The sequence below is a fragment of the Aspergillus chevalieri genome, chromosome 4, assembly GCF_016861735.1.
Source record: "Aspergillus chevalieri M1 DNA, chromosome 4, nearly complete sequence".
Lineage (NCBI taxonomy): Eukaryota > Fungi > Ascomycota > Eurotiomycetes > Eurotiales > Aspergillaceae > Aspergillus > Aspergillus chevalieri.
In genome coordinates, this window is record NC_057365.1 from 3,450,426 (window position 1) to 3,468,381 (window position 17,956).

A 17,956-nucleotide genomic window follows, 5' to 3' on the forward strand; every position below is an offset into this window, starting at 1 on the left:
AATTCCTTTCATTTTATTTATAGCATTTTTGTATAGAATCGAGACCGTCTTTTTTTATCGTTTTGTTTTGCATTCCTTGTCCATATTCCAACTCTATTTTTACCCTGCAACTCTCCGCCACTCCCATCGCCGGCCGCCAATTTCTGCTCCATGGGATTCTTTGACCACCTCCAAAAAGGAGGATCCTTCTCGCTACAGGCTCAGAAGCCCCAGATCCGCAAAGTCGTCCAGACGCGACCGGTCCCCGCCTCGAAGCCGACATCGACGCCGCAGCCGTCGCGAATCCCACCCCGCGACAAGGCTACGAAGACACGAGACTCGGGAAGCAGACCAGCCTCGAAAGTCCCGGAACAGCGGCCGTCAAAATCGCGATCCATAACGCCGTTACGAACCAACCGCAAGAGACAGACGCCTGAGTTGCGATTGTCTAGCGACGATGACGCGAGCGATACCGATACATCGTTCGAGGTGCGCAAACGGGCTAGGACGGATGACAGTGCGGAACCGGACCCTTCGAGACGTGTGCGCTCGTTGAAGGCTTTCTCGGAAGAAGGTGTTAAGCCTTTCTCAATGGTGCATGCTTCTGATATCACGTCTGGGCAGAAGGCGAAGAATTTTAAGGCTGCGTTCGGGAATGGGGATAATCCGGTCGAGATTCTTCTGCAGTATCCCAGTGCTTCGCAGAAAGAGAGGTATGTGGTTCTTGATGGTTAAGAGTTAATACATGCTGACTTCTCACGTTCTCTAGGTTTCAGCTCGTGGTGCCGCGGGACAACGACGACTTCAAACCCATCGATGATATCGTACAGGTTATCGAGGTTGCTTCCCAGCATTACATACCCGAGGAAGAAGCGGACGAGTTCAACGACGAGTCGACTGGTATTAAGCGGAGGCTACGGCGAGCTTTGGCTCACGCGTCCGAGGCGGAGGTGCGCGAAACCGTGGACAATTATAATAAGGCGATTGAGCGATTCCGGCGGAACGGGAGTATCGCGAAGAAATTGGACGCGACGAGCCGACTCAGCCTGCCTCACGTGGAGCGCATATTGAATCAGATCTACTCGCGCACAGTCTCGCCTCGCGTCGAATCTCTCCGGCAGTACGAGAACGGGTCGGACAACGTATACGGCGAACTTCTTCCGCGATTCATTAGCAACATCTTCAAGGAGACCGGGTTGAAGTCCGGCCAAGTTTTCGTCGATCTGGGCTCCGGTGTGGGTAATGTCGTTTTACAGGCCGCTCTGGAAATCGGCTGCGAAAGCTGGGGTTGTGAAATGATGCAAAATGCCTGCGACCTTGCGGATCTCCAACAAGCCGAGTTTAAAGCCCGATGTCGACTCTGGGGTGTCGCGCCGGGTAAAACACATCTTGCGCGGGGTGACTTCCTCACCGAAGAAAACATCATCGCTGTCCTGAAGCGTGCTGATGTCGTCCTCATCAACAACCAAGCTTTCACCCCACAACTCAATAACGAATTGATTAACCATTTTTTGGATATGAAAGAAGGCTGTCAGATCGTCTCGCTGAAGTCTTTCGTTCCGGCTGGCCATAAGATCCAGTCACGGAATTTGAACTCGCCCATCAATCTCCTCAAGGTAAAGCAGAAGAACTACTGGTCGAACAGCGTCAGTTGGACAGACGTTGGCGGTACTTACTTCATCGCTACCAAGGATAGCTCCAGACTCAAGGCTTTTGTGGAAGGCACAGAATGAGGCCTTGCAGTTGGTATATAAAAGACTTAAGCGACAGCCCGCCAGAGACTTTGGATATTTTTTTTTTTGGAATAGCATGTCCATACACATCATATCCCTTTTCTTCCCTTCCCTTCCCTTTTCTCCTCTCTTTTGGACTCCTTGATTTGGTTCTTGGGGCTTTCTGTGATTATGATACCATTATTTTTTTTTTTGTACAAAGCATTAATGAAGATGAAGACTGGCATTTGTGCATTGGACCCCTGTTTTTTATTCTTTTGGCCGCTTTTTCTACTATTCTTTCTTGGATATGACTTCATGGGGTCGCGTTTTGTATATATAATATACACTTGAGGATCCGGTTCAAAGATGGCACTTGTCGAATACAGATAGAGTAACTTGGAAAGATTTGGATACGTTAGGGACTTCATCTTGGGAATATCCCTCCCGTCACTTCATATTTGTGACGGTTCAACGCTATACAAACAGCGCCAACATGTCAAACGAGGCCATACAAGCAATCTGAGCAAACAAGGGCTTAAGCCTCATCGCACAGATGTTTATTAAAGACCGCCCATCGCCTAGATAGATTCCCTTTTCTTCTTCTTCCCCAGATTCGATATTCTCGTCGATGGCTACAATAGTCTAAATAGGAATTCAATTATTATCTACTATTCCGAGTCCGTGACAATATTATTCTTGGTACAGTCTTGGGTCATATCACGGCTCTATTACAGAAGAAATAGAAAGGAAAACAGACAGACAGACCGATGATACACGTCTGACCGAACAGTAGAAACATTTACCCGCCCCTGAAGACGAGCATGGAAGTAAACACATTGCAGATAGACAGACAGACGGAGATAATCGGGATTGCCCTAGAACCGACAGGTGAGAAAAATCCATAAATGTTAATAAACAGTAGCACTCAATGAATTTTATGGATTCACTAAATCCAATCGCCATTTTTATTCAGCGTAGCAAGTCTCTCTCCTTATCTCGTCTTTCCTCTCCAAAAAGTTCTACTCTCTTGTTCTTGCTTCTGATTTACGGTTCGGTCGCCATCCTGTCGAAATCTCGCCAGAAGGGGCCCGGCTTCTCTACTCTTCGCGCCCATCACCACCCATTATCACTAGTCACGGAAAATGACATGGATATGCCGTCGAGGGGCCTCCGCCTAATCTCACTGTACCAAGCTCTAACATTGACTGTATAGCTCCCACTCCTGTGTTTGAAGGAAGAGAAAGCACTTGCAACTTCCTCCACGACTCAACAAGCACAAAATACTTGAAGATTTACACAACCACAATCTCCTAAGGCAGAAAATATGGTGCCAATGTAGAATAACATCCTGCGACTCACTATCAGGCACAACGGCATTCACCCTCGCAGTTCCTCATAGTATTCTTCTCAATCTCAAAGTCAATCTACTGATCATGATGATGGTATTTCTGCCTTGAAGGAGGAATTGAGAATGGGGATCAGCACATTGCTATGCTGGTCAGTAACGCAAGGAGAATATATCAGTGGAAAAGATGAGGATCGCAGTCTTGTAAGCGGCCTACGGCAGCCAAGATACTCGTTAGAGGAGAGATTCACAGGGGCCTCGACTGCTGTGGTGGAGTTTCTACGGTCTTTCAGGATTATCATTCACTACACTTCATTTGATGTGGCTTCTAGATGACGTTGCTGCTGAGAGACAGGAAACTCAAGTGAACAACGAGCTGCCCTCGCTTGATGGGAAATCAAAGGGCGAATAATGTCATTTATCTGGCATATTGGTGCTTATCTCAATTTCAAAGATGATTATAATGGATTATCTTAGGGCTGCTTCAAACTCACATGCAGATGTTGCAGAAAACCACGGAGACTGTAAGACGCCTTTGGCATCGAGATTCTAGTAGGCCAAATGGACTGCCGCGCCTTTCAGTCGGGTCGTAGGTAGTGTCGGCTAGCCTTCATCGCTTTTCCAAGTGGTGGAAGACCAAAATCGATTTTGGCACGAACGAAGACCTTCGCGTTGTGCCTTTGCTCAAGGACACGGATCTAACTTGCATAGCACTGGCAGCGGTCACTGGCAATCGAAGCGAATGCCGTCGCGGGTGGTTTTCACCAAATAATAGGGATGTCCGCTGCAGCCCAGGTCATGTTTACCAAGATAGCTGCTGGCACGGCAGAGGGTATGAGTCTGACTGGCGCGGAGCTCTAGGCGTATAATCTCCGGCGGCAGTTGTAGTTGAACGGACGATATCCCCGTATCGTCGTGTTGTCTGGATAAATTAGCAGAGGCCTTAAAACTGTACCGTTGTAGATGCCCTCCATGATGGCTGGTGCGAGGTACGTTGGGTCTTTAGGATGTGGATTTTGGGGGGGGAAGAGAAGAAGAAAACCGGTAGATATGAAAGAACAGAGGGAGTTTGATGCGACAGTTCAGTAAACAAAACAATGGCTGCTTTTCTTATTTTTTTTTTTCCTTTGGTACAGTCTGACAAGGAGAGCTGCAGGATTTCAATCCAATCCTCCTGTTGCAGATAGAACGATATAGTGATCAACATAACGTCAGAAGCAGATCGCTGACCCTACGAGTACTTGGAAGCATTATTCATGGCTTCCGCTTCCTTGCCCATTCTGGCCATCCAGCGATCAACTAGTTCTTGGTTCTCGCGCTGCAGCCGATTTGATTGTTCCTCAGCCATATTAAGCTGCAAGTTTAGCGTCGCCAGTTCATCTTGGAAGTCCTGTCATCTAGTCAGCAGCAAACATGGTCTCTCAGAACTCGCAAACGTACATCCAGTAATTTGGCCTTGCCCCTCAGCTCCTCATCTCTATCCTTCAGGCGTAACTGTAAGTGCGTCCTCTCGCCTTCTAGCGCGTTAATCCGCTTTCCATCCTGGGCACTCCGTTTTCGAAGTTTTTCCAAATCAGCGCTTATACGAGCCAGCCGGTCCTGCAGCTCAGCACGGGAGCGTTGCGCCTCAATCAGATCCGCCCTCGTCGCAGCTAACGCATCCTGCATAGAAGAGTCTGGGCGCCCGGATGGATGTCCTGCAGGCTTGCCTGCTGGAGATGTGGCACGTGTATGTTGTTGGGCGTCTGCAGAAGTGGGGACAGCTTTCGCCGTACGATCCGCAAGTTGCGTATCTGGTGGATCGTTGATGAGTTGTCAGAGCGAGATTTTGGTTAAAGGCGAAATTTGTCTGACGTACAGGCATTGTACAAACCAACATTGGTCTTCTCCCGCCTATCTCGTGCCGTTAGAGCGGCGGAGTATTCCTCTCGCCAGTGGGCCATTTGATCGTCGGAGATGATAAGGACTGCGGACGTCTAGAGTGGAGAGGTGACGGTGTCTGCCTTTGGCTTATGGGTGCATGGTCAATATTAGAAGGGGGGAGAGCACTATCAAATGAGCACACCAGAGGGAAGAGAGATGACAACAAAACCGACTATAAATCCGACTATCACAATACAGCAAAGCGATGATAGACTCATGATAATCGGTTGCATTAATCTCCACACCGCCCGCTCCACCGCCCCGACCGGCTGCATCATCGATGAGCCTCCCCGACGCCGAAACAACTACCTTCAGTCCATTTCGACACTACCAGGAGTAGTCCCTCTTCGAGTGCTTTCTCTTCGTTATTTCTCTTGGGAGAATACTGTGACTTTTGTTTCTCATTATCATCATAACGATTGCCTTCTCCCACTTCTCGCCCGCCTACACACCAGTCTTCCCCACCCGCCTACCGCCATGTCGTCACGGAAGAAGGTCTTATTGAAGGTACGGCTGATACGGGCGGCGTAGCCATATGGACGTATCAGTATAACTGACATAAATGCTGTATTCACTAGGTGATTATCCTCGGCGACAGTGGTGTCGGTAAAACGAGTTTGATGAACCAATATGTGCGTGATATCCACCATCCGACAGCATCGAGGGCCCGATCCATCCGGCTAACCACGTATCTACGTCCTGCAGGTCAACAAGAAATTCAGTGCCAGCTACAAGGCGACAATTGGAGCCGATTTCCTGACAAAGGAGGTTCTGGTGGATGACAGACTGGTTACGATGCAGGCAGGTTCCCTGACCGACCGACCGGAAAAGGAAATGCGATCGCTAACATCGGTCTCGAATAGATCTGGGATACTGCAGGTCAAGAACGGTTTCAATCTCTCGGTGTTGCATTTTATCGGGGAGCCGACTGCTGCGTTTTGGTATACGATGTGAACAACTCCAAGAGTTTCGAGGCCCTCGACAGCTGGAGGGATGAATTCCTTATCCAGGCAAGCCCTCGGGATCCGGAGAGTTTCCCTTTTGTACGTTGTCCTTGGTGCGCTGGTTGTCTGCAGCTACTTACGGTTACAGGTCGTGATCGGTAACAAGGTCGATGTAGAGGAGAACAAGCGAATGATTTCCTCAAAGCGGGCCATGACCTTTTCTCAGTCAAAGGGCAACATTCCGTACTTCGAGACGAGTGCCAAGGAAGCTCTCAATGTCGAACAAGCTTTCGAGGGTGAGTCAACTACTCAACTGTCTTTAGCTACATCGCTAACCGATCTCCAGTAATCGCTCGAAGCGCTCTTGCGCAAGAAGAAGCAGAAGAATTCAATGGTGAATTCAGCGACCCGATCAATATCCATCTTGACAATGAGCGCGACGGTTGTGCCTGTTGATACCCTACTGATGACCGACGATTTTCTTGTTATTATTAATGGCTTATCGATGTTTCTTTGCGCGTGCAGATTTGTAGAGTGTTTTTATGCTTCTGCTTCTCATATGACGACCCAGGGATATTCAAGATAGTTACCCATGTGCTCTTGGATACGTCAGCTCTCTAGTCTTTCCTTAACGACAGCGTGTTTATCATTGTGTTCTTAGGAGTTTGGAATACTACTGCATATGAGATTATCTGAGATCATCCATAGTATCTTTACGATGTGTCCAATCCCGGGCCATTTCCTATCAATGGCTCCTTGCATTGCTGCTGTCGTGATGGCTTGGCATCATCAATCCAGCTTCCAACATTTCTTCCTCACCGTAAATCACGTCTCTCTCTCCCTCTCGTCTCATAGTCGATTCTTCACTGAATACTTGACAGCAACAGAGAGAACATCAACAACTGAATGCTGCATTGTGCCTTGTTCACATACAGGCCATCCTCATGTGATCCGATCGCATGCTCTTATCAACTGGCCCACCTTCCGCAAACCATCGGAGTTCCTCCCGCTGAAGATAGAAACACTACTCTGCGCGGAGTAGGATGCCAGAGACATTCGCAGGTCCGCCGTCGCAGCAGGAACCGTTATTATCCAGTGAATCGCCTCTTGAACAGCGTACAATCCGACCCATGAGCCCCGCGAATGGCACGCGATTAGGGGGTACCGCGAGACGGACCCTCGGCATCTCGCTACTCCTAGTAGTGGTCGTGCTGTGGACGGCCTCGAACTTTTTAGCCAGTGTAATTATTCTCTCTTCCGTTCTGCCCAGATTCGTTCCCTTATTGCGGGTATACAGAGCTATGCTGACAGTCCTGCGCAGACCATCTTCGCCGACAACACCTACTCCAAACCTTTCTTCCTCACCTACCTCAACACCTCCTGTTTCGTTCTCCCGCTCCTCGCGATCCTCCTCGCACGAGTTTTCAAACTATGGCGCCTGAAAAAACTATCCCAGGTTACATCCTTGAAGAGCCTACTACAGCATCTCGACTTGGGCGACCCACTGCAGGCCGAAGAACAGGAACAGGCGATACTGTACCATCGCGCGGCTACCGCTGATGGTGAGGATGGTGTTGAGGATGATGTTCGGGCTACGGATTTGGGGACACAGAGAGAAGTTGTGGTGAAACAAAATGAGTCGGGGAAGTTGGGTTTGAAGGGGACGGCGAAACTTAGTTTGCAGTTTTGCATTCTATGGGTGAGTGTGCTTGAGAATACTTGACGGGGATGCTGGCTGACGAAATGATAGTTTCTTGTGAGTATTGCGCGGCCTGAAGTCATTGGAGGCTCAGTCTGACTTGAGATATAGGCGAATTACTTCGCGATGGCATGTCTGCAGCACACGACCGTCGGAAGTACCACGATTCTCACATCAACCAGTGGTAAGTTCTCGTCTTTGTGCATATGAACCTCCTTAACATACGCAGGCGTCTGGACAATGATCTTTGGTGCCTTCCTCCGCGTCGAAAAATTCACCCTCCGCAAATTCCTCGGCGTAATCGCCTCCCTCCTGGGCATCATTCTCATCTCGCGCGTCGACCTATCCACCCCCGACGCCCCTGCTCCCGACGATGACGGAGACAACGGCTCGTTCCCGCACAAGAGCCCCGCGGAGATCGCGCTAGGCGACGCCATGGCAGCATTCAGCGCGATCATGTACGGCGTGTATACGATTGTGATGAAGAGGCAATGCGGCGACGAGTCGCGGGTGAACATGCCGTTGTTCTTTGGACTGGTGGGATTCTTCAACATGGTTCTTATCTGGCCGGGATTTATCATTATGCATTTTTCCGGTCTAGAGAATTTTGAACTCCCGCCGACGGATCGCGTGTGGACTATCTTACTGGTAAATCACTCCAATCCCCTTCTAACTACCCCATTCTAAAACGCGACAGGTCAACTCCGCCTCGTCTCTACTCTCCGACATCGTCTGGGCTTACGCAATGCTCCTCACAACACCGCTCGTCGTAACCGTCGGTCTAAGTCTAACGATTCCGCTCTCGCTTGTGGGCCAAATCGTCCTGCAAAACCAGTACGCAAGTCCGTTGTACTGGGTCGGTGCTATTATTGTTTTCTTGTCGTTTTTGTTTGTCAATCATGAGAGTCGGCCCGTTGAAGAGGAGGCATCTGCATCGGGGGGTGAGACTGGGGAGTATAGGACTGTTCCGGGGGAGTAGAGGTGATAGGTATATAGTTATAGGTTGTGGGTTGGAGGTTCTTTTTTTGTATATTGTTAGACTGGTTAGACCGTCATTAGCCTGTGTACTCATGAGGCAGTATATGGGTCATTTTTATTAAGTGCATATCTTCTATCAAACAGAATGGGAAAGGAGGTACACAGTAATGCCCTCCCTACGCAAGTATATACATGCGCGGACATATTTACAATGCCGTAGCTACCACTACGCTTTCTTCGTCAAGTGAAGTCTTCTCTCCCACTTCATTCGACTCTTCCTCATAGCCCTCTGCGTTCTCTCCAACGGGTAATTCACCGGCGACTCCCCACCTTCAAAGATAAAGAAATCATACAAGAACCCACCAGCAAACGCACCACCAACCGCACCCGCCCACGGCCCATAGAACCAGTACGGATTCCGGAACAAATCACCTCCGTATCCCAGCGCCAGCAACGCAAGGCGGGGACCGAAGTCCCGTGACGGATTCAGTGCCGCGCCGGTTGGGTAGCTAAATGCGAAGCAGAGACAGGTGATTACTAGTCCGATGATGAGCGAGTTCATGCCTGCGCCCGGGGGCGCGTTCTGGTCATCACCCAGAGCTAGGATGGTAGCTGCTAGGAAGGCTGTTCCGAGAAACTCGGTAAAAAAGGCCGAGCAGGAGTCGATCCATGCTTCGCGCTGGCTAGATACAAAGCTGTTGATGATTTCCGTGTTGTCGAGGCTTGTGATGCGGTATTGATGGATGGATTGGTAGTACAGGCCGTAGGCTGTGAGGGCGGCACAGAAGGCGCCTAGGAACTGGGCTGTGAAGTATTCGGGCATTTTGCGCTTCGGAAAGCCGCGGTAGAACCAGAGCATGGTGGTGACGGCGGGGTTGAGGTGTGCGCCTGAAACACCTCCGGAGATGTAGATTCCTATCATGGTTGCGAAGCCCCAGGCCCATTGCGTGGTGTTGGGGTTGCCGTTGTTGGCGACGGTTACGCCTAGGTCGGCGCAGAAGGCGATGGTGAGTTGGATGTAGACTGCCAGGGCCTCGGCCAGGGCTTCGCGGTGGTGCGTGCGGATGACTGACCAGGTCGTGTGGTTGTTGTGTACTTCGTCCTCGACTAGGTTCTGGACCAACGGGTGCAGGTCGTCAGGGTGCGTGTCGTCAAGAATTGGGAACTGAAACTTTTCATCGTGATCCTCGGGCTCTTCGGGTACTGTCTGCAACGGTTGATCGCTTGGATGCTGCGGAATCTTGGGCTCGCTGTCCGTCGGGGACTCCTGCTCCTCGTCTTCCGGAACAACCAGATCTGGAGACACGCCCCCAACCGAGGAGCGTCGCCGGCGAACCGACGGCAAGCGCGACAGGCCGGATGGTGGTCGTACAGAGGTGCCGTCGCCGCCGCTCAGAACTGTTTTCATAAAATTGGCCTCACGCTGCAATCGAGCATCCTCCACCTGCGCCGCCATCTTCCGCGGATCCGCAGATCGATCAATCTGTCCCTGTTCGAGGTCATTGGGGTCGACATTCAGTCCAAGCTCCTGCGAGTTCTGGGCTGGCCGTTCAGCATTTTGCAGAGTCTCTCGCAACTCATCTTTGGTCGGCACCATCCCCGACCGCATCACACGCGGCAGCGGTTTGGCCAAACTCCATACCGGCTTGGTATTGGCGGCTTGGTCATAGGATGGGTTGAGATCAGCGTAACCTGGATGCACAAAGGGTTCTTGGGCGGCACGCAATTGGGGTGTTTCCGATGGGCCAGCCAGCGTGAAGTTCCCTTGCGACCTTGCGCCAATGGAGGGACCGGATAGTCTCGATAGTCTCGAGGCGGTCGAGCTCCGCCGGCGGACGCCCGGGCCATCTTGTGTCTGTGTATCCCTTCTCGAGAATGAGGTCGCTCGTTCTCGGGAGGCAGTCGTCGGGGAGGTTGGAGGTTCGGTGTCGGCTGCTGCGGACTGAACCAGTATTAGTTCATTTCCTCTGTTTACTGTTTTGATTGGCTTACCCTTGTCCTCGCCCGTCCGAGATTGTTCTCCATGGCTTCCGGTTCTGCTTTTCTTTCTTCCTGGGAATTCATCACAGAGATCCAATTGGTATTATATCAATAATCCAGCAGACCGATGCTCCGGACAGGATCAAGACCGTGAACAGCAGAGAAGATACGGTCAAGAATCAGGAGAAAAGAAGAGAGACCTCTTGCAGCCAGAAAAGAAAAATATGGCCCATTGATAATAAGATCAGCCATTTCCTGCGTCATCGGCTGCGAAGACTTCAAAGGACTCCATAATAGTGGCCATAGTCTGGTAAAATACGCCGGGTGGTCGGCAACGAGCAGCGGGTCGACAATGGAGGCCGATGATTTGGTGTCGCTCCTGTATTACCCACCACCGGAGCCGTTATTATGGCATTTTGCGTTTGTCGCTGTCATTGATTGTATTAGCCATGGTCCTGACAGAATACCTGTAGAAAGATACTCCAGAGTTGTTGATTGTATCGCGTACAAAGGTATTGGTAGACGTTGTGGTTGCCATTGGCAGATCGGAGGATGGGTTGGTGATCTCATGGTCATGTGACATGGCCGACAGCAAAGACTCTAGAGGTTATTGATCCTGCAATTAGTTTCATTGATTAATCCAAGAATTATAGTAGTAATAACAGACCAGGCCAATTCCAGGATAATTAGAATTACAATGGTTGAATCCAAATTAATACAATAGCAAGAAGAAACAAAAAAGAGAATAAATGACGAGAATGAATGAAAGACAGAAGACCCAGCTTGCTGTGTTGTTTGTCCAAATTACGCCAGCCGGCCATATACTCCATACCCAGGATATCCAAACGACCAAAAGAGACCAAAAGGATGATATGTAACTCCAGATCCCATCCCAGACCTGGTCATGGTCATGTCAACATGACGGGTCAATGATAAACCAAAAGAAAGACAGTAGTATATAATACACACAAGAAGCAGTAACGGCAAAAGAAAAAAAGGACAAAGGATGACTAGGATTAAATCAGGCGGTGGCAGAGACTGAGGCCTCCAACTTCTTGCGGGCGATGATAATGCTCTTCAGTCCACCCAGCCATTTGGCGAGCGATTCTTCGTCGGGCGTACATAGCTGGTATGACTTTTCTTCGGCAATGACTTGAAGGCAGAAGTTTTTAGACCGAGACACAGGGTCAACGTCTGCTGCTTCAATCACTTGGGACATCGGGATGACTTTGACTGCGCAATACTCCTGAGGATCGTTTAGTGTACGTTCCTTTCGAGAAGTGAAACACCGGAGAGCGCTTACCTTTTCGTTTTTGTAGAAGCCAAGACTCTTGGGACGCAAGACAACCCAGTGCCGTTTCCATGTCCGCACACCTCCTTTGGTTCGTAGACACTGAAGATAACCGTTGCAGAGCACTCTTTCCGGGTCCCGAAGGATACCCACATCCGCGTTCCGGTTCCCTTCACGCGGCAGTGGCGGTTGCGATTGTCCGTTTTTCTGAGCGGATGAGGCTAGATTGTTGGTGGAACGCTTGGAACGAAGGTTGGTGTTGTTGGAGGGACCATCAGACCATTCCGAGGTCATGTCGTTGGCCGAGAAATCTAGAGGGTAGGCGAACTGTCTAGCTTGGCTGTTGGGAGAAAGGGACGTGCCCAACTCAGGTGAGCTGGGTCTAGATGATGTAGACGTGGAGTCGTCGCCAGATGGCTTCGCAGCCGACTTCTGTGATTTCTTCTTCTTCGTCAGAGCTAAGAACGCCGCTTCCTCCTCATCCAGACGGGTTTCGGAGCGGATGCGCTGAATCCAATCCTCTGCATCCTTTTGCGACTCGGCCTGAAAACGATAGTTTCCCGTGGGGCAGTAGATAACAAAAAGATGTTGGCGTTTCGAACGGGGAGACTTGAATGGCGCAACGGCTGTGACTTCGGATAAAGTAATAGAGAGCTTTAGTCTGGTTGCCTCTTCATCTTTGTAGACTGAGAGAAGATTCGGGCGAAGGACCAGGTGTCCGGACTTCCATGTAGCTTTGAATGCCTATACAAGATGTTATTGGTTGAAAATCATATGAGGAATGCACTGAGTACCTACGCGCTTGTGTTTGATGCGACGATGCACTTTACCAGTCTTGAGGACCCGGTCGAAGGCGAAACTACCGTTCTCGATGGGAGAAATGGTACCAAACCCAATCTCACCGTTGCGTAAAGGTGAAGAGGGATGAAGGGGTTGCAATTTGGTATCGTTGGAGGACTTCGCATTCTTGGGGTGCCCCTCCGAAAGCGCCGGAACGGAGGTCACAAGTGGACGATCCATTTCGTGCAAAGAAATTTTTCTTGTTTTCTTAAAAACTGAAGTAGCGATAAATGGTAGTTAGTCGAGCGTAGAAGTTGTATCGTGGTAGTTAGATCACAGTCGTACTATGCAGCAGGGGCCGAATAAATAGTGGGAGTCGGAGAACGGAGGGAGGACGGAGCAGACGAGGGGAAAGCCCCCATATATATCCGTAGCGATCTCGGAGGTAAGCCTGAGACTGACTTGCAAGGCTAAAGCAGATGACGGAATAAGAGCACCATAGAGAATGATCACGAGTATTGGTGAGGCGGCAGTGTAGAGATGAAGTTGAATTGGAGAAGATGGGGGAGGGCGGATGACCGAGAACGGGGGCCGAATCTGGCGCGGAAAGGGAAAAGTAGGAACCAGTGCCCTAATAAGGACCAAGGAACAAGGAGAAGGAAGGAAAAAAAAAAAGGAGCTAGACAAAGAGTCAGAAAATTTCAATTCAGTAGATAGGATGAGTCGTTCATGATTTGAGAATAATAATGCCCCTCGAACGGTTGAACTATAGAATTACTACTAAGAGTTACTGCTCTTACTACGTTAAAAAAAGGGCGTCTCCCTTGGAGAAAGTTTTGATTATGACTTGCAGCACCCCCTTTTTACTTCTACTAAGATGTCATTGTGTCTGGGATTGATGATCATTTCTTAGATATGGCCGGGTCGTTCCTCCTGTTCTGATAGTATGCCACTCCGTGAAATCGCAAAAGACGTTGGCTTAGAATCGGCCACAACAACGCTTTCCGGCATCAAGTATGTAAGCCCGAGTGCCACAAGTGGTATGGCAGACTGAAACGATTCATTGCAGAAGATCACACACTCCATGTTCTGTGCCGAAAAAAAAAAAAGCCCGATATACAACTTTATTTCGCTCCATATGCTCCGTAGACCTACTCCGGAGTACTACTTATTCTGAAGTTCTAGGGGCATCCTATACTGTCCTCAGGACTACTATTTCTAGTATGTCTCTCCACATCCCTATTTTAGCACTCAATGGTCGGAAGCTTGACGTCCTGACAACCAAGTAGGCAGGTGAATCGCATAGACTGCACTCTGCACTTGTACTTTTAACTGATGGTCCTAGTTCAGTGTCCGCCATATTATCTTCTCTCCCGTGCTAATCTCATTATCATTCTTCTAGAGTAGAGGCCACCTTGCCGGGGTCACGTGTGGTTTTTTTTTTTTTGAATATATATTTCAGGGTTCTTGGTCAGATACCGTCATGGTAATTCAATTACGTACATTCAGTACGGTAAGACTCCACTCGGGCCGAGTCTGCATAATTCGCGATCATAATTAATGGCCCTATGAGTTTACCCCGTAAAGGCGCGCTGGACTATGCGAAACTTATCGTGTCCCATGCCAATGTTATTATTGTATAGTTGTATCCTGATAAATTCCATACTCCATAGTCTCTTGAATCCTTGAACCCAAGGCATCCTGTTCTGATGATTACAGACCACCGTTGCATCAGCGAACCAAGGTTTTCTGGGGCCAATGGCCATAAATAGAACAACAGATCTGAAACCAATTCTAGATGATCATATCTGGAGTCACTCTGGCCAGTCCGTCTACAACTACAAAGTAGAGGACACAAAATCTCTATCACTCCGTACAAGCACTCGTACTTTGTAAACATGCCGTGTCTGCAGGTCAAGCTTCTGGATTGGTAAGATATGTAGGTACAGAATGGCTTATGTAGAACTTTGTTGGCGATGACAGCGGTGAGATGGCATGATAGATCATTCCGATCTACGCCTTCTACGGAGTAGATTACGTCTAGATACGAAAATTTCTACCCCGTCAACTAGCAACATGGCGGATAGAACTCTCTGGCAGCTCTGGTATGTTATGCACCATTGATGTGCACTCCCGTCAAGAGCCTCGACTTGTGGTAATATACGGTATGGTGACCGTTTCATACCAGGTGTAAAATAAGCACGACTGCCGCAGTTCACCGCCCATGCCCTAGACCAATCCGGGCCACGAGCGCCCACTGCTTGCGACTCCCTGGGCTTGGCAGAACCTTCCCCGTTTCTCTCCCCAAAGGGCGTTATTATATTACCGTAACCACTTTGTATGTATCCTTCCACCTCACCAACTTCGCATCGGTTTCCCTCCGCGAATCCCTCCTTCTTTTTCCCTTTCTTCCAATTTCCTCACATACCTTTCTCACTTTTCAACCACTCCACCCATTGATGACCTTGTCGATTGTCTCTCTACCTTCGACATAATTGTTCAAGGATCTTGGTCATCTGCGTTGCTGTCAACGCCTCCCCCACCCGTCTCTTTCTGGCCGATCGAGAAGGACTCAGAAAGTAAGAGTTGGGGAGTAAAGGAAAAAAAAAAAAGAATAGGAGGCTTCCCTCCGGCCACTCGTTCTGTATTTCATTCTTCTTTCCGTCCAGCTTTATCTTAATTCGCGGTTTGGCGCTCTCGCGGTCGGTATACGAGGAAGAAAGGCCAGCCTTATTTCCTGTTATTTCGCGTGTGGACCGTTTCATCCCCAAAACCCTGTTCCCTCGACTTCGACTGGCATCGACTATACCGTTATATTCATCCCGCTACCTCGTGAGACCTACGTATCCATCTTCTCGTCGTCCGAGCTGGAGTCACCGTGGCATCGAACATCTCGCACCATGAGTTTCATTCAGCGGATCGCGAAACAGTTGCCCTCCTCGCCCAGCCTGCCCCTAGATGATGTCTCGAATGAGAAAGGCGGCGTATACCCTAGGTTCGCTTTCTTCCGTCGGAGAATACGACTAAAGGGCAATTCGTCGATCTCGATACCCCTGGGCTTTGTTTTATTATTCCCATGCCTTGTAATAATTCTTATTCTACTTCTTTTTGTTCGTCACCCCTCTTCTCCCGGGGGCATCTTAATACCAGCTGGCACACCACCATCCATCAGGTTTGTTCCCTTCTCTTTGATTTGAATACGTGTAGGGATCTTCGGCGTAACTAACGCTTCCATGATACAGGAAAATCAGTGAGCAGCATGACAAGGTCTTCGCTACCGGCTGTCTTCCCGTCGAAACAGACGGCCCTCGTGCAAATGCCGCCTTCGTCGTCCTCGCGCGGAACAAGGAGCTGGATGGTGTTATTCAATCCATGAAATCGATCGAGAGACACTTCAACCGCTGGTACAACTATCCCTACGTGTTCCTGAACGATGGCGATTTCGATGATACCTTCAAAGAGACCGTTAAGAACTATTCCAGCTCGTCGGTGGAATTTGGCAAGATTGATAGCACCATGTGGGGTTTCCCCGATTGGGTTGACCACGAAGTCGCAAAGGAAGGTATCAGAAAGCAGGGTGATGCTGCAATTATGTATGGTGGAATGGAGAGTTACCACCACATGTGCCGATTCTACTCTGGGTGAGTATTACTTCTGATTCTTGTGTTGCGCGGCGACTGACCCGGGTTATGTGCAGCTTTTTCTACAAGCATCCCCTTCTTCTTAAGTATGAATGGTACTGGCGTCTGGAGCCTGAGATCAAGTACTTCTGCGATATCACATAGTAAGTGACTGCTTCACTTTTAACTGCTATATTCCGCCTCCAACTCACATGAACCAGTGATCCTTTCATCAAGATGGCCGAAGCGAACAAAACATACGGTTTTACAATTGCCGTCAAAGAACTTCGCGAGACCGTCCCAAATATTTTCCGCTATGCCGCCGCCTACAAGCGCACCAAAAACCTTAAGTCGAAGGGTCTCTGGGAAATGTTCCTCGAGAATCCCCCAAAGGAAGAAGAAGCCCGCCCGGAAGAGGATAAGAAGGACAGACTTCCCGAAGAGATCCTGCAGAATGAACCTGGCGAAAACACCGTACCCGAGGTTGACCCTGAAGCCATGGAAGGCGAATCTTATAACATGTGCCATTTCTGGAGTAACTTCGAAATTGCGCGTCTGGACTGGTTCCGTAGCAAGGAGTATGAGGATTTCTTCGAAATGATGGATAGGAGCGGAGGCTTTTGGACAGAAAGAGTACGTATTCCAGTTGCTTCAGTGACCTTTGCTTCCTACTAACGTCTTGCTATAGTGGGGTGATGCACCTATCCATTCGCTAGCCGCCGGTGCTCTTCTTTCCCCTAGCGATATCCATTACTTCCGGGATATTGGTTACCGTCACACTACGATCCAACACTGCCCTGCCAATGCACCTGCACGACAATTGCCGCGGATCCCATGGCTGGAAAAGACCACGGATGATGAAAAGGAACGCATTGAAGAAGATGAATATTGGGCGAATCCGGACCCTGTCAAGGAGAACGGCGTGGGCTGTCGGTGTAGATGTGACACGGACATTGTTGATGTGGAAGGGAAACAAGGCAGCTGTTTCGCCGAATGGGTAGAAGTCGCCGGAGGCTATGCGTCTCCCTAATTCTTTTTGTCTATTTCAACGCATCGTTCTTGTATCATCTTTTTTCTTTCACACACTTTATTCTCCTCTGCCCTATACTGAACCCTCTGAGCATTATTTGGGTGTCGCCCTTGGGAGTTGTTTTGCTTGGGCCTGCATGTTACGTTGCCTGTGGTCTTCTGGACGGCGTTTTACGGATCCTGAAGGTTTGGAAGACGGGTGTGGCTATTTCATCCATATTTGCAAATTCATCTAGCGTGCCTTGTACGTTTCGTTTTGGATTACACTTTTCACAACCCTTTCATCCTTCTACCTTTTTCTTTTATCTTTCACTTGTCGTGATGAAGGGGGAGAAGACACAGAAAAGAAAGGAATGTGGAGAAGCAGCATTGTCGCCACGGCTGGGGACTTCTGTCCAGAACTTCGGGTTGACAGTCACCATTTGCCTGCCTTTCCCAAGGAAGCTCGCAGCCGTTTACGACACGCTGTCCCAGTTGCCATGCGGATGGCCCAATCAGAAGCTCGGTCCACTTCATCACTCGCCTGCATCTGCGACATCGAGGTTGTGACGAGGTTTGACAGCAATTGTCCGTGGATGGACTAAAGCGAATGCCTCGTGGCTGAATCTTGCTTCCTTTCCCGCCTTTAAAGACCTTATTTTCCAGATCCTCATCTTTGCCCTGTATCCTCCAT

The 17,956-nt window shown here is 49.4% G+C and overlaps 8 protein-coding genes across 8 annotated transcripts; 5 read left to right on the forward strand and 3 right to left on the reverse strand.

The window, feature by feature from the left end:
• Nucleotides 1-150: 150 nt before the first annotated feature.
• Nucleotides 151-1,712, forward strand: dot1 (histone methyltransferase DOT1; the record flags this gene model as incomplete). Its single annotated transcript, XM_043279515.1, has 2 exons — nucleotides 151-692; nucleotides 749-1,712. The coding sequence occupies 2 exons, from the start codon at nucleotides 151-153 to the stop codon at nucleotides 1,710-1,712; spliced, it is 1,506 nt and encodes a 501-aa protein (XP_043137187.1).
• A 2,558-nt stretch (nucleotides 1,713-4,270) lies between these two features.
• On the reverse strand, nucleotides 4,271-4,982 carry ATG16 (ATG16 family protein; the record flags this gene model as incomplete). The annotated part of the gene is made up of 3 exons (XM_043279516.1): nucleotides 4,271-4,429; nucleotides 4,480-4,832; nucleotides 4,898-4,982. 3 exons carry the CDS (start codon nucleotides 4,980-4,982, stop codon nucleotides 4,271-4,273), a joined length of 597 nt encoding a protein of 198 aa, XP_043137188.1.
• A 457-nt stretch (nucleotides 4,983-5,439) lies between these two features.
• Nucleotides 5,440-6,362, forward strand: rab7 (Rab family GTPase YPT7; the record flags this gene model as incomplete). The annotated part of the gene is made up of 6 exons (XM_043279517.1): nucleotides 5,440-5,469; nucleotides 5,541-5,594; nucleotides 5,668-5,763; nucleotides 5,826-6,005; nucleotides 6,055-6,202; nucleotides 6,253-6,362. 6 exons carry the CDS (start codon nucleotides 5,440-5,442, stop codon nucleotides 6,360-6,362), a joined length of 618 nt encoding a protein of 205 aa, XP_043137189.1.
• A 226-nt stretch (nucleotides 6,363-6,588) lies between these two features.
• ACHE_41232S (uncharacterized protein) lies at nucleotides 6,589-6,948 on the forward strand (the record flags this gene model as incomplete). The annotated part of the gene is made up of 1 exon (XM_043279518.1): nucleotides 6,589-6,948. The coding sequence occupies one exon, from the start codon at nucleotides 6,589-6,591 to the stop codon at nucleotides 6,946-6,948; it is 360 nt and encodes a 119-aa protein (XP_043137190.1).
• Nucleotide 6,949: 1 nt separating this feature from the next.
• ACHE_41233S (uncharacterized protein) lies at nucleotides 6,950-8,584 on the forward strand (the record flags this gene model as incomplete). Its single annotated transcript, XM_043279521.1, has 6 exons — nucleotides 6,950-7,147; nucleotides 7,228-7,605; nucleotides 7,657-7,662; nucleotides 7,717-7,789; nucleotides 7,835-8,253; nucleotides 8,303-8,584. 6 exons carry the CDS (start codon nucleotides 6,950-6,952, stop codon nucleotides 8,582-8,584), a joined length of 1,356 nt encoding a protein of 451 aa, XP_043137191.1.
• Nucleotides 8,585-8,809: 225 nt separating this feature from the next.
• ACHE_41234A (MIP/aquaporin family protein) lies at nucleotides 8,810-10,647 on the reverse strand (the record flags this gene model as incomplete). Its single annotated transcript, XM_043279522.1, has 2 exons — nucleotides 8,810-10,525; nucleotides 10,576-10,647. The coding sequence occupies 2 exons, from the start codon at nucleotides 10,645-10,647 to the stop codon at nucleotides 8,810-8,812; spliced, it is 1,788 nt and encodes a 595-aa protein (XP_043137192.1).
• A 937-nt stretch (nucleotides 10,648-11,584) lies between these two features.
• On the reverse strand, nucleotides 11,585-12,874 carry ACHE_41235A (PH domain-containing protein; the record flags this gene model as incomplete). The annotated part of the gene is made up of 2 exons (XM_043279523.1): nucleotides 11,585-12,598; nucleotides 12,653-12,874. The coding sequence occupies 2 exons, from the start codon at nucleotides 12,872-12,874 to the stop codon at nucleotides 11,585-11,587; spliced, it is 1,236 nt and encodes a 411-aa protein (XP_043137193.1).
• A 2,660-nt stretch (nucleotides 12,875-15,534) lies between these two features.
• On the forward strand, nucleotides 15,535-17,284 carry KTR5 (glycosyltransferase family 15 protein; the record flags this gene model as incomplete). The annotated part of the gene is made up of 5 exons (XM_043279524.1): nucleotides 15,535-15,806; nucleotides 15,877-16,275; nucleotides 16,332-16,418; nucleotides 16,476-16,887; nucleotides 16,943-17,284. 5 exons carry the CDS (start codon nucleotides 15,535-15,537, stop codon nucleotides 17,282-17,284), a joined length of 1,512 nt encoding a protein of 503 aa, XP_043137194.1.
• Nucleotides 17,285-17,956: the final 672 nt, after the last annotated feature.